The 13,522-nt window shown below is 33.5% G+C and overlaps 1 protein-coding gene and 1 long non-coding RNA gene across 2 annotated transcripts; both read right to left on the bottom strand.

Moving 5' to 3' along the window:
• Nucleotides 1–7,550: 7,550 nt before the first annotated feature.
• Nucleotides 7,551–9,093, bottom strand: LOC132067758 (S-adenosylmethionine decarboxylase proenzyme). The gene has a single exon (XM_059461069.1). The coding sequence runs from the start codon at nt 8,889–8,891 to the stop codon at nt 7,806–7,808; it is 1,086 nt and encodes a 361-aa protein (XP_059317052.1). The 5' UTR covers nt 8,892–9,093; the 3' UTR covers nt 7,551–7,805.
• Nucleotides 9,094–9,240: 147 nt separating this feature from the next.
• On the bottom strand, nt 9,241–12,137 carry LOC132067759 (uncharacterized). Its single transcript, XR_009417224.1, has 3 exons — nt 11,991–12,137; nt 11,808–11,879; nt 9,241–9,360 (listed from the first exon to the last, which is right to left on the bottom strand). It is a non-coding gene; the product is annotated as an uncharacterized LOC132067759 (long non-coding RNA).
• Nucleotides 12,138–13,522: the final 1,385 nt, after the last annotated feature.

Here is a 13,522-nt window from a genome sequence, read left to right as displayed (position 1 = left end):
GAAATCCCAAATCATCCAAAAAGGCATGATTTGGGGTTTCAAACCATGGTTTCAAAAAATTTAAATATACAACTTGACCCATAAGTTTATATTTTGTAAAAAAAGACTCATAAGTTGGTAGATATTTTTAACAATTACTCCCACCAACCATTTACCAACCTTTATTTATGTCTACCATGTGGGAGGATTATATTAAAGAGTAGTTACATTATTATTCATGTTAAATTTTCTTTTTTATTGAACTAAAGTTTGATCAATTAATGTTGTATTTCTTAGAAAGGCCTTATAGTAGCGTATTAATTTTGTTATGAACTATGACTTGCTCATTTGGTAAGACTGTATAAGAATTGAGAATATTTTTACAGTTTTCACAACTTGTGGGTTTTTTATGTCTATAAGAATAAATACAATTTAAGAAATCCAAATTGCATGCCCAAACATGATTTCAAATCATGGTTTCATCTCATGCTTTCAAACCATGTCCAAATGGCTCCTAAGGAAGGTACAAGTAATAACAAACGGACAAACACTTTTGTAACAAAATCTAACCATTGGATCCATACATTAATCATCACTAATACCATCTAATCGACTTGTTAATTAAGAAGATAATATCCTGGCATCCAGAATGATAATCTTCCAAACAATTATGCTAAAGGTGAGGCAATCATTGAAGCAACAATAATTAATTAGTTATTTGCTTAAAGGGCATTTGCATAATTATCCCTGTGGTCAAAATAGTTTTTATTAATTATCACAAGGTTCAAGGCTATAGCATTATTTTCCCGAATTTGAGGTGACTATAATCGTCCCTATCAAAAATTATTGTTAAATGTTACTAATCCTACTGAAAATTAAGTGGAATTAGCATAATAGAAACAATTTGATGCTTTACATATCCCCTAAAATGAGGGAGTCGTATAGTATACATTATTTGAGTACGAAATAATCATAACATGCACAAGATCCAATGCCGAAAATAATATGATCGAGAATTAATTAAGATATCATTCAATAAAAACGCAAGTTAAAATTAAATTTAAGCACCTTTAATTTGTTCCTACTTTTATTTTGTTCAATTTTCGACCTTCATACTCTAGGTTAAGGTACATTATATATTGGAAGCCTTGTTTGACTGAGAACTTCTTAAACGACATTCATTTTGAAAAAGTAATTTTTTTAACATAAACTTTATACATGAACAAGAGTGCATTAAAAAATTCTAGAAGATTGCATGGCCTAGCAAGTGAACTATAACTTTAGAAGGGTATTATGGTGCAATTGTAAGAGTTATCATTACATGATCAGGAGGTCACATGTCCATTGAGAAATCAATCCTTTGCAGAAATGTAACATGACACTGGATATAATAGATCCAATATGGCTCGAATCTTAATCTCCAATCCCTAATATATAGGAAGTTTAGTGTATCGACTGTCCATTTAATTCCTATTTGTAAGTTGTAACCGCAAATCCAAAGTCATCCGGTCAAAATCCAGGCAATTGCTAAATACCATGACCAAAAAGAACTGAGAGGAATCAACATAAATACATTTTTATTGCCTCAAATTAGGGGAAAGAGCTACTAACTTTCCATCTTGTGTAGAATTCTTACTAAATTTGTTCATTTCGTTGTAATAGGTACACCAACACGTGAAAGAGTGAGAAATCAAGAACCTAACATATGAACAAAATCTGGCATCATCTTTGATTGACCTTCGTGAATTTGAGGACCCATGTCAACCACCATATCTCAACCTCAGATCTAGTTACACCAACCTAACATTCAGTCAAGTATTCGTGTGTTGGGTTACCACATTCCAAAACAATATTATATAATCGTGGAGTTCGTGTCAGCTTGGTGCACCTCCACTAATTTCACATAGTACATGTTACTTCTCACCAACACATATACTAGGTAACCTTGTCTGTGTACCGAGGCTGGATAGATTGGAATAAATCACCTAATGTTTTTGCCTCTGTTAGGATTCAAATCTGAGACTATATATAATATATAGTGCTTTGTTTTAGTTTGAGATGCGATGCTCTAGCTAAGTGCTAGAATTTAAGCTCATGATGTCTGATCCAACTTGCGCGTGCCCAGCGCATGAGATAAAAGTAATACGTGGCAAGTACAAACAAGGAAAAAGAAAGACGTTTGGTATATACAAAAGGTACCATTTAAACTAGTGATCTTAAGTATTTCATGACATTTCTATGATCATAAAAGTATGTCTGGTAAATTGGGATTGGCACTTTTTAAAGATTCTTCAGAATACATTCGTATTATAGGTAACAACTCAACATGCATATCAAAACTCATGCTCTTATTGCATCTAAAAGAATTTCATTCCATAACAACCGTTGTTGAAGTTCTACCCTTCCAAGGTCATCACAAAGGAGAAGTTGTTCTAATTTTGAATATAGTGATAGATGGTTTCACTTACACCATCCATGGCATAAGAAAGCCAACACAACCAACAAATGGCTTTGCTTAGGTTTATATGTTGCTGCATTTTAAAAAAAATAATCGGACGTGTGTTAGATATATCCTTCAAAAGCTATACTACCCCCCTCCATTCTTTTTTTTTACATGTGTTCTCTATTAACTTGGCACTCCCCTTACGGAAACATTTATTAAGGATTTATTTTACCAAATTACTCATATTAATATGCTTTAGAAAAATTCGACTACTAGTACTTTCTGTAGTTATTTAATGATAAGGGTAATATTGGAAGAAATAATAAATCTTTCTTGATCTGCTAAAATGGATAGGTAAAATGAAAAATCTATGTTTAGTATAAGGGACTAGTAAAAAAGGATCGGAGGGAGTACAATTTTGGAGGACCTAAGGGTGTGCGGTGGCATTTTTTAAAAAGTCTGAACAACATAAGACTGTTACTCTAAGCGCAAAAAGAAAATGCCAAGAGGCGCTAAAGAAAGGGTTCAGTTTTCGAGTCTATTTTCGATTCTTCCAACCTTGAATCTAGGTTTTCCCTAATACCCGTTGTTGCTATTCAGAGTTACACACCTATTTCCTCTCCTTCATAAGTTGCTTTTGGCACTTGTGAAGGTACTAACATTTGGCTGGACTCAAACTGTGAGTGTCCTTTGCCCCTATAATAAAGGCTTTTTGTCCCTTGTTTGGATACCCAATGCTATAGAAGGGGAACTGGATTTTGGGCTTTTCCGCTCTTCCCTCACAAGCACTGAGATTTCTTGTGTATGGGGGTAAAATAGTGTTACTATAATTTACACTAAGCCAAAGTCTGACTAAAACCCAGAGTTGGACATAACCCATTGCTTTCTTATTTGGATAAAACAAGCCATTGGTCCTTGGTGATGGTCCCTTCCTTTCCTCCTTGGTCCGGTACAGATTCAAAATTTGAAGTTTATGGGTTTCTACAACTTCTTCTACATATACAGGGTTCAAAGTTAGGGACGGATCCACCATTACAGTATTGAGCTCATCTGAACCCATTACTTTCGACACGTAGCATAAAGTTAATAAAATTGCCACAAATATTAATATGAATCTATAACTTAAAAAAGAATAATGAGTTCATGCAGAGAACCTTAAAAGTTGAACCCGTAAAGTTTAAATAATGATTTTACCTCTATTCACAATCAAATATTTATATATATTTAGTAAATTTCTTAATACATATAGAGTCTGAGCAGAAGCTACTGGGTTTCTATATATACATATACATACAAGATTTGAGTCAAAACTATTGGGTAACCCCCCACCCCCAAAACACACACTCACAAATTTTACAAAAATTCCCTCAAAACTTGCTTAAAATGCCAAAAAAACAGATACATACACAAGGGATATTTTACTACGTCTTTACCAGACAAAGGGTGAAAGAGGCTCATGAACATTGAATTATAAAGGGTTAAAGAGGCTCATGAACATTGAATTATAATTTGTCTTTACTGAAAGTTTAAAAAAATGTAAAGTACAGATTTCAGGCTGCAGAATCCTCTCAGAAAAAAAGAGTACTATCTGGTTTCATATTGGATTGACCTTAGCTGCAATTTTTGGCTTTACGTGTGCTCCTTTTCTTGTGTTCAATTGAGTTGTGGACTTGTGGTGATCATTCAACATAGTCAATGATCATTTGTTTATTTTTTCTGCTTTTTTATCTGCCAAAATTTTTTCCTCTCCAATTATTAATTGTTAGCCCGGTAACCAGGGGCGGATCTAGGGGGTTCATCGGAACTCCCTTTGCTGGAAAACCACACTATATATACAAGGTCCATATTGGTTTTTATGTAGATATAGTAGATGTTGAGTTCCTTTCACTTCATGTGTTTACTTTTTATAATTTTTAATACCTTTAGTGAAATCTTAGCTTCGCCGCTACCGATAAACTCCTGCGAACTTTGAAGCGAGAAATGATTTGTACAAAGATCATTTTTGATACTTCAGAGTCCAAATTTTGAAAGGGAAACATTATAGCAATTGGGAAAATTGGATAATATATATAACGTTGTAACACTATGTGCAAGTGTATTTTCCAAACACTTGAGTATATGTTATAACTTTAATAAAGACATATATTGTGGTATTGCTCTATCCTTCTTATACATAAAATCAAACAGAGAAAAAAGCACTAACTAATTAAAGAAAATGACCTCCCATCTCCATTTTAATTGATCACAATAGTTCAAATTGTCCAGAATGGTGAGTTACCTAAGGATATGGGATCCAAAACATGCATTTTCCTCTCTAGGTTCCACATGCTTCACAAAGCCGCCCCGACCCGCCCAATTGCCAATTCAATCCATTTTTGTTTAACCCATTTTCAACCCGTGCAAACCCGATCTAACCCGCTCATTCGCCACCACTTGGAAAATTTAAACCTGTATGTGGTCAATCTGTTTTTACCCATATTTCCCATATTCCAAAGGGTTAAATATGGGCCGAAGCCCAAACATTACCCATCTAAAAAACTAAAATATCACCCATCCAGTCCACCAAAATATGGGTGGGTTCACATAATATAGGCTGGAAAGAACGTTGTTGCTCCCTAAAAACATAACAATTACTCGTTCATAGCCCTCTTACTTTCATACCCCTAAAACTATTATCCGAAATGCCCCAAAATTATGATATCAATATAGTATATAAATACACTGAAATGGTATAATGTTCATTTATTCAAAAGAGAACATTATTCTTAGAAAAACTTCTATGATATCATCCTCTTATACACATATATTGTGATGGTATCGTGGAGGACTGCTTCAGTCCTTCAATGAGACACTTCTCAGTCCTCCGTGATACCATCGTAGTACATAAATATACTGAGACGATATCATGGAGGACTGTTTCAGTCTTTCTGTTAGTCCTCTATGATACCATCATGATATATAAATATACTACGATGGTATCACGGAGGAAGGGTTTTGGGCGAGGGGATACTCGGGTAAATATTTTCAGCCGGTTGGGTATGAAGCGAAATTTGTTTAGGAAGGGACATGGGCGGGTAAATATTTTACATTTTAGGGATATTTTGTGTTGTTTTCCCTATTTTACCAGCATTAGAAGATAAGCAGAATGGATTAAAAAAATAATTCTTAGCCTGGTTATATAACCATGTACCTTGACCGAAAATTCAGAGGGAAAATGACTAAGAGAGGGGCAGGGGTGGGCATGGTACGGTATTGGAAAGTTCGGTACGGTAATTTCGGTTTTTAAAAATACTATACCATTACCATAGCAAATTAATTCAATATGATTCGGTATTTTTCGGTACGATAAATCGGTAACCATAGTTTGTTCGACTTCGACCTACATATACTTATATAATAGATAATTACGACTTTGGCTATTCAAGAAAAGTCTCAATTATATTGTACCAACACCTTACACATGTAAATATATTCAAAAGAAGCACAATTAATCCGCTTCGTAAATCAATTACACAAAAGGGCATTTCAATTAACATAGATTAATCAAAATTCCAACGTTTAAACAATTAATTTTATACTAATACTTGTTTATATATTTTTTTAGTATTAATATATATGACTTATCTATGTACTATATATTTCGGTACGGTATTCGATATTTCGGTGTATTATTTATAAATACCGAATACCTAACTTTTTCAAAATGCATATCAAATATCATAATACCAAAACTACGGTATAAAAAATTTCAATTTCGGTATGGTAATAGGCATATACCATACCATGCCCACCCCTTGAGAGGGGTATAGGAACCATAAAGAAGGATAAAAAATAAGAATAAAAAATAAAAAAAGATACAGAGAAGTCAAATATGCAGGTCAATATCAATAAAAACTCGTGCATTTTGTGTATAAACCCTCCATTGATAGCTCCTGGGGCTGAGATTATCAACAGTAAGTTGCATCAGATTTTAATTGAATAAACTACAAAAGCAACTAACTCAATGCCTATTGGCCCAAACGCTTCTACTCCATGCAAACACGGAAAACTCGTTTACAGTATCCCATTGGCATACGTGCTAGTACTTGAATCTTGATTTCTTTGATTTGGATTTGATGAAAGATAGCTAGTGGCTCATTTCGATGAAATGGGATCTCTGATCCGGATTTTCGTTCGGGTGTTCGGAAAAAAAAAAAAAGCTAAATATACTTGCCGAGGGTGTTCAAAAGTTAATATATGCACATAAACACGCAAAATTTTTATATATACACTTTAATTTTTTGTCGAGGGTTTAATGTTCACGTGCTCCCATAGATCCGCCCCTGGAAATGGGATCTCTGAATGTTAAGGTTGGAGTATTAGACTTGTTCTGCTTCGATAGAAGCGCTCTTAATAGGCTTAGCTATAAGTCGTTATTGTCCGGTTCGGACAAGTCATGTTCCTTCGGCAGTGGCAATTATCCATACAATGATCCATTCATTCTTTTTTCATTTTGCTGTGGAAATATACTTAATATAAGAAGAAATGTAAAATCAACAAAAATTTGAATGACAAATTAGGAGCCAGAACTAAGCTCAAGGTTTCAAATATTTTCTTCTATGGCTTAAACTCTCTTTCGCTCTCTCTCCTCTCACAATCTATAGATGTCACATAGAAACTTATTTCATCTTTTATTGGAGTGTTAATTTATTGCAGGCATCACAACATATTACTTTAAACGACATAAAAGTTTCCACAAGCTGCTTATCACAAAAGCTTGAATACTACTAAGCAAAGCCCTGCATAATATTTAGCATAAAACTTTACTTCAGAGGTCCAGATAGAAACATTTCAGCAACATGTCAATATCATCATACCATGGGGCTTACAAAAAAGTTAAACACCCATCTTCCCTTTAAGATTTGTTATTTCCTTTAAATAGTTTATGTTCTTTAAATTATTCATTTATACTGAATGGCTAGAACCATAAAATACCTTATGTTTCTGCGTAGCAGTAGGTGTTTGCCAATTCTTTTGGCTACCAACAGCTAGAACAGAATTGAAAGGAGAAAGTAGGTTGCAATCTCAAATAAAGAAGAGGATAATCCAAAACAAACACAGATATCACAATTGAGGGTAGGCCAAGAAATACACACAACAAACAAACTTTTATTAGAAACGACGACGGAACAGAGAACAGCAACAAGCAATAATTCCAAATGCAGACTCATAGGGCTTATGGTGGAACACCAAAATGCCGGACTAGTTCAGAATTTGCACACAGATGTTACAAATTCAAAAGACACAAATGGGACATGTAAGTCCTTTATTCTGAGAAATATGGAAAACATAACCAGACGACAACAGACTCTAAAACAAAAACAACAGACGACCCTCGGGACAACTACTCCTTTTCTTCTTTCTGCTCCTCTTTCCAGCAGCCCTTCAGAACGGATGTGGGAGATCCACAGTAAGGAGTCCTAGTGAACTTCTGGTAGACAATCGAACCAGCCTTGCCAAATTCTTCTGGACTCCACTCAGCAAGAGAGTAGCCCTTAACATCAACATCAGAGCAAACACGCTCCAGTAACTTGGTAGCAACATCAGCATGCAAAGCAATAGAGAACTCAGCTGGCTCAAAACAGGCTAGCACCCTCTCAACCAAGGGACCCAACTTCATGGTTTTGGGATCATATCCAACTGATTCAAAGCTAGCATAGCTAAAGCCGTCTTCTGGGGTAATGTGAATGGTTGAAACAGCAGCTCCTTCAATAGCATTCATGGAATAACCACAGGGTTCAAACTCAAAATCGCATATCTCAGAGTTGGGGAGGATCTTCCTTATGCCAGATTTAACAGTCATGTGAGCAGCCGAGCTTCCTTCAGTCTTGTAGAAGACAGATGCCTTCTCCCTGTCCAAACCAGTCATGCACATCTCGAGAGTGTAAACAGGGTCATTAGACTGAACAGGCCCAGCTGAGGCAGAGTAAACATGCCATTTCTGTGTTTTGTCAGGACTGCCCATAATCACAGCCTTGCTACCGGCAGCAAGCTTCCCGAAATAACCATCGAGGACAGCAACTTCTTCAGAAAAGTGACGGTGAGGAAACGATTGAGCACCTGGGAATATGAAGCTCCCACGGGTATACCTCACGTCTTGCACTTTGAGAGACAAGGTCTCAGCCAACCTGAGAATAGGCGGAATAGCGAGAAGCAACTTGGTGGTGCCACAGGTTTTGATGATTATCTTGTAAGAATAAACAAAGAGGCTCGACTCAGAGAGGACATAGGAATCAACATCGTCATTTGATAGGGAATCAACAATGGTGCACTCAGCAGGTCCAAGAATTTCATCCAATTGTGCCTTCGAGAGAGCTCTAAGTCCTTTTCCGTTAGGATCAGCAAACAGACCAGGCTCGATGAAAGAGATTTCGAGCCTCTTTTCAAAACCTTCAAAACCAATGGCAGAGACAGGCATGGCCATTTCCATGATGAAAGATGTTTACAGCAGCAAAAGAAGTTAAAGCGGAAAATGTTCAGAGCAATGAGCGCAAAAGCAGAAAGTAGTAGAAGGAAGAAAAGGAGTGAGGGCTTGACAACTAAAGAAATTAAAAGCTATAATTATTATTTTTTTTGTTTTTTTTTTTCGGTTGCGTCTATTGACGCGTTGCGGAAGGAAGTTTAGGGTATATCAGGATGGTTTGCGAGCGCACTGCATACAAAGGAAGAAAAAAGAGAAGCGTCAGTTACAATATCCTTAACTCTCATTCTATATGGCTCATGGGCTTTTAAACAAATGAGATCCAGGTACTTACGTTGGAGTAAGCAGCAGATCTGAACTTCTTGACTCCACCGTTTGGTCGAACGTCTTCAATGCTGTAGCCGAGGGGAGCTTCGTAAAATAAGGAACTACTACTAGACTTCTTTTTGCCACCTTTCGACTCCATTAGAACATTCACCTGTACATGCCAATAACAACCTGTAAGTCAGAGCTATCCTTAAAGTAACCATGCTAATGCTACAGATACAGATATCATTATAAAAGTCAGAGCTGAACGCGGGATACTTCATATCATGATCTGACATACATACACCCATTAAATAGGAGCTGAGAATAGGACAAATAAAAAAGTAACACTCAAGTGGCTTTCTTTCATTTAGAATAGAAAACAATCACGGGGACAGAAGATTATATATGCTGCTTAACAGCCTAAATGGGATAAACAGAATGAATTTGCTTAGCTATATAGTTAATTAAGATAGTGTTGAGTGTAATCAGGTCCACAAACAACTAGCTCATGGAAGGCGATAAAATTTAACACAAATGTGTTGCATATATGCATCTATTTTCACAACCCGCCCGAAGGCAAGCAAAATTAACACCAATGACGAAAGCACAATCTGTAGGACACCATGCCCCATGGAATAGCTAGGCATCTAGAAACAGCAGAAATTTTACTTATCAAACCGCAGGAAGAACCAGTTATCCATAATAAATATTTCCTATCACCATGTATCATTTCGAACGAACTATGGAAAATTTTGAGCAATCAAAAAGGCAGGCATGTCACCATGTGGCAAAGCCATTGGCTTATGAACCAATTATTTTTCGCTAGACATAACAAGTCCAAGACGACAATAATGTTATCCATTTTTGTACAATTCCCAACATCTTAGAATACCCTTTGTTCATATTTTCACTCCTTTATTTTTAGTGATGGAAATGTAGATCCAGGTACAATGATTATGAATATGCATCCATAGCTATCAATTTCAAGTATTAAAGATAAGACCATGGACAACTATTCAATTAAAGTTAGATAACAAGTTTAAAAGTAAGCCTTAGATTCAGAAACTATATGGATATTACAAGTTTGAATTTTAAAATAAAGAAAATATACAGAAGCTTTTGCTTGAAGTAGTTCTTCAACATGAACAAGTCAAGTAATCCAATTAAGAGCTGACTCATATAATCATGAAAGTGACAGATCAGATCTCCCTTTTGAAATTGTATATATATATATATATATATATATATATATATATATATATATATATATATATATATATATACATATATATATATTCTGTAATAATAATAAAGTTTAACCTAATACAGAAGGATGTCAAATACGGCTGCCAAGGTGGGCCCTACCGTTCATCTAGAAAACATGAATATTTGGAATTCGTCCAATAAAAAAATTGTAGCTAATTTTGAAGAAAAAAAAACCTTTATCAGGGAAAAAAAAAAAAAGAAAAAGGCCATATTTCCTTTTTAGCACTTTCTATTTAGAGGGTGAAAGAACTTCTCCTTGGACTATAATTTTAGTAAATATTTTAATATAATTTAGTTTTAAACTTCTCAATATGGTGACTTTATATTCAAATAATGACCTTTAAAAATATCATCAGGCAATTATTCCAATCATAGATCCATCATAAAGTTTACACATCCATAAGTTTAACAAGACACAACCCATAATTCCATACACCAAAAGCTAATCATATCAACAACATTCACCATAAAACAATACAAATCATAGCAAACTTTTTCAGTGAGGGGCAAAAAGGTCTTCAAAAAAAGAAAAGTAAAAGAACAACAACAATGATATCCCAAAAACTGTACAGCAAATGATGGGAAAATCATTACTCTCTTTGTTTCAATTTGTTTATATTACTTTCTTTTTTAGTCCGTTTCAAATATAATGCCTTTCCTCTTTTAGCAACTCTTTAATTCCAACTTTCCACATGACCAGGGGCGGATGCAGGTGTTGTCCAGGGTGTTCACCCGAACACCCTCGGCAAAAAATTACAGTGTATATATAGGGTAAATTTTCTATTTTTATGTGCATATATTAACTTTTGAACACCCTCGGCAAAAAATTACAGTGTATATTTAGCTTTTTCTTTTTCCAACTTCCTGGATCCGCCACTGCACATGACATATTTAAAACCTCAACAAGATTAAAGGGAAACTTGGTACATTCAACATATCTTTAATTTAAGATCACGAGATCCAAAAATCATCTTTATTTTCACAAACTCCATGTCAAATCAAAACCAGACAAACAAATTGAAATGAATATTTGAAATTTTCAAAACAAAACTTATATATTTGAAAATTACGTAAAAATTATTGTAAGTCACCACAAATTTAATAATTTAAAAGGCTTATTAAAAAATTAAATCATTCGACTCTAGAAAAGCGAAAAACGTCACATAATTAGGATACAAGGAGTATTAACAACCCAGATCTATATTAAAAAAGACAAATCCCTTAATTATTGAACATAATCATATCAACAACACTCAATATATAAAAATAATAAAAAATAAAAAACTAAATTCCTACAACACAATTCTAATAAACAATTAACAATAAAAACATAAACATCATCATACTTACAAATATTTTTAAAAAATTGATGTTTTGTTCCAAATCCGAATTTTCTCCAACAATTAACGATCTTTCCAAATCCTACACACACAAAAAAAAAAAAAAAACAATTAAAACAATAATTAGATAAAACAATAAATCCAACAATTAGATTATCAAATGACGATATTACCCTTACAAATTAATACTTACAGAAAATTCCGAAGAAGAAAAGAAACCCTAGAAATTTGGAGAAATTTGGAAGAGTTGATAAAAATGTTATGCAAAATTCTTTGTGAGTGTTTGTGAAGGGTTGCAAGTTGGCTATTTATACAAGTTTTGATAACATATTTGGTCCTTGTAATTTTTGTGTATTGTTTAATTAAGTCCCTTTACTTTCCGGGAATTTTCGTCCACATATGAAATGACTGTTTTATCCCTTAGATGTCGACAAAATTGGTAGGTGGCTATGACTTGGAGTCGTTTTTTCAAATATGGAACTTTATTTATTTACCAAAATGTGTTCCTGTATTTTATTTATAGTAATTTGATTTTATGATGTGTAGAAGTTGTTGAGAATTTAATTTTTTTTTTCTTTTTTTGTGAAATTGTTAATTATCGAGTGCTTACCAAGATTATACTACTCAGGTTTAATTTATATCCATATTTTGTGGAGGATTTTGTTATGTAAAAGCGATTAAAAATACAATTTCTTTTTTTTTTTCTGAAACTGTTAATCATCAAGTGCTTACCAAGATCACACTCAAGTGTAATTTATATCCAAATTTTATGTATTGTTATATAATAGTGGTTGAGAATTCAATTTTTTTTTTCTTTTCCTGAAATTGTTAATCGTCAAGTGCTTACCAAGATTGTCATCTTGTTTAATTAATATTCACAATTTATATTGTTATATAAAAATGGTTAACAATTCAATTTCTTTCTTTCTTGGAATTATAGATCTTGATTTCTTGCTAATAGTTAAGTATACAGTTGGTCATTTATTATTTTTCCCTTTTATTGAATTGGTAAAAGATGTTCATGTTATATACAGTTGTCCTCCTTTATCATTTAACAGCCAAGGTCACAACTGTCACAAGAAAAATAACAAGGTTACTATAATCTTAATTGGAAGGATTACACTTAATTGTGTAACAAGATTGCATGATCTTTGAAGAAAATAAATATATGATACTAGAGTAGTCTAGATTAAAACCATGGTTAAATTTAAATTACGATAAACGTGTATTAATTAATTATTATTTAATAACAAATGTATAAGTGAATATATCTATCATGTATGCATTGAATTTGTTTAAACATCGATTGTGATTGAGTTTTTAGCGTAACGATACCATCAAGTAATTATTGAGATATTAAAAGCAAATTACTATGAAAAATTTAGAGCATTTAAAATAATCCATTCATATTGGATTTGCTTGATATAATATTAAATAAGTCAAAATTGTTTAAATAATGGGATAATTTCATAAATCTTACTTTAGGTTTTGCTTCATAACACTAACTTTCCTTGTGATCTACAATATTACACTTACCTCTATTATTTTGATTTTTTATAACAACTTCCTTATAATTATAATTCAAGTGCAAACAAGGTCTTGATATCTCGTGCCTTTTTAAATAAGTATCACTTGTTTAAACGTTCAAGATAATTTCAATATATACTATTAAATATTAATAACTTTGAGTTTAAATTCGTATGTCCAAAGAATTCGTGAATTGGT

This window comes from Lycium ferocissimum, chromosome 8, assembly GCF_029784015.1.
Source record: "Lycium ferocissimum isolate CSIRO_LF1 chromosome 8, AGI_CSIRO_Lferr_CH_V1, whole genome shotgun sequence".
NCBI lineage: Eukaryota > Viridiplantae > Streptophyta > Magnoliopsida > Solanales > Solanaceae > Lycium > Lycium ferocissimum.
This window is presented reverse-complemented; position numbering and strand designations above follow the sequence as displayed.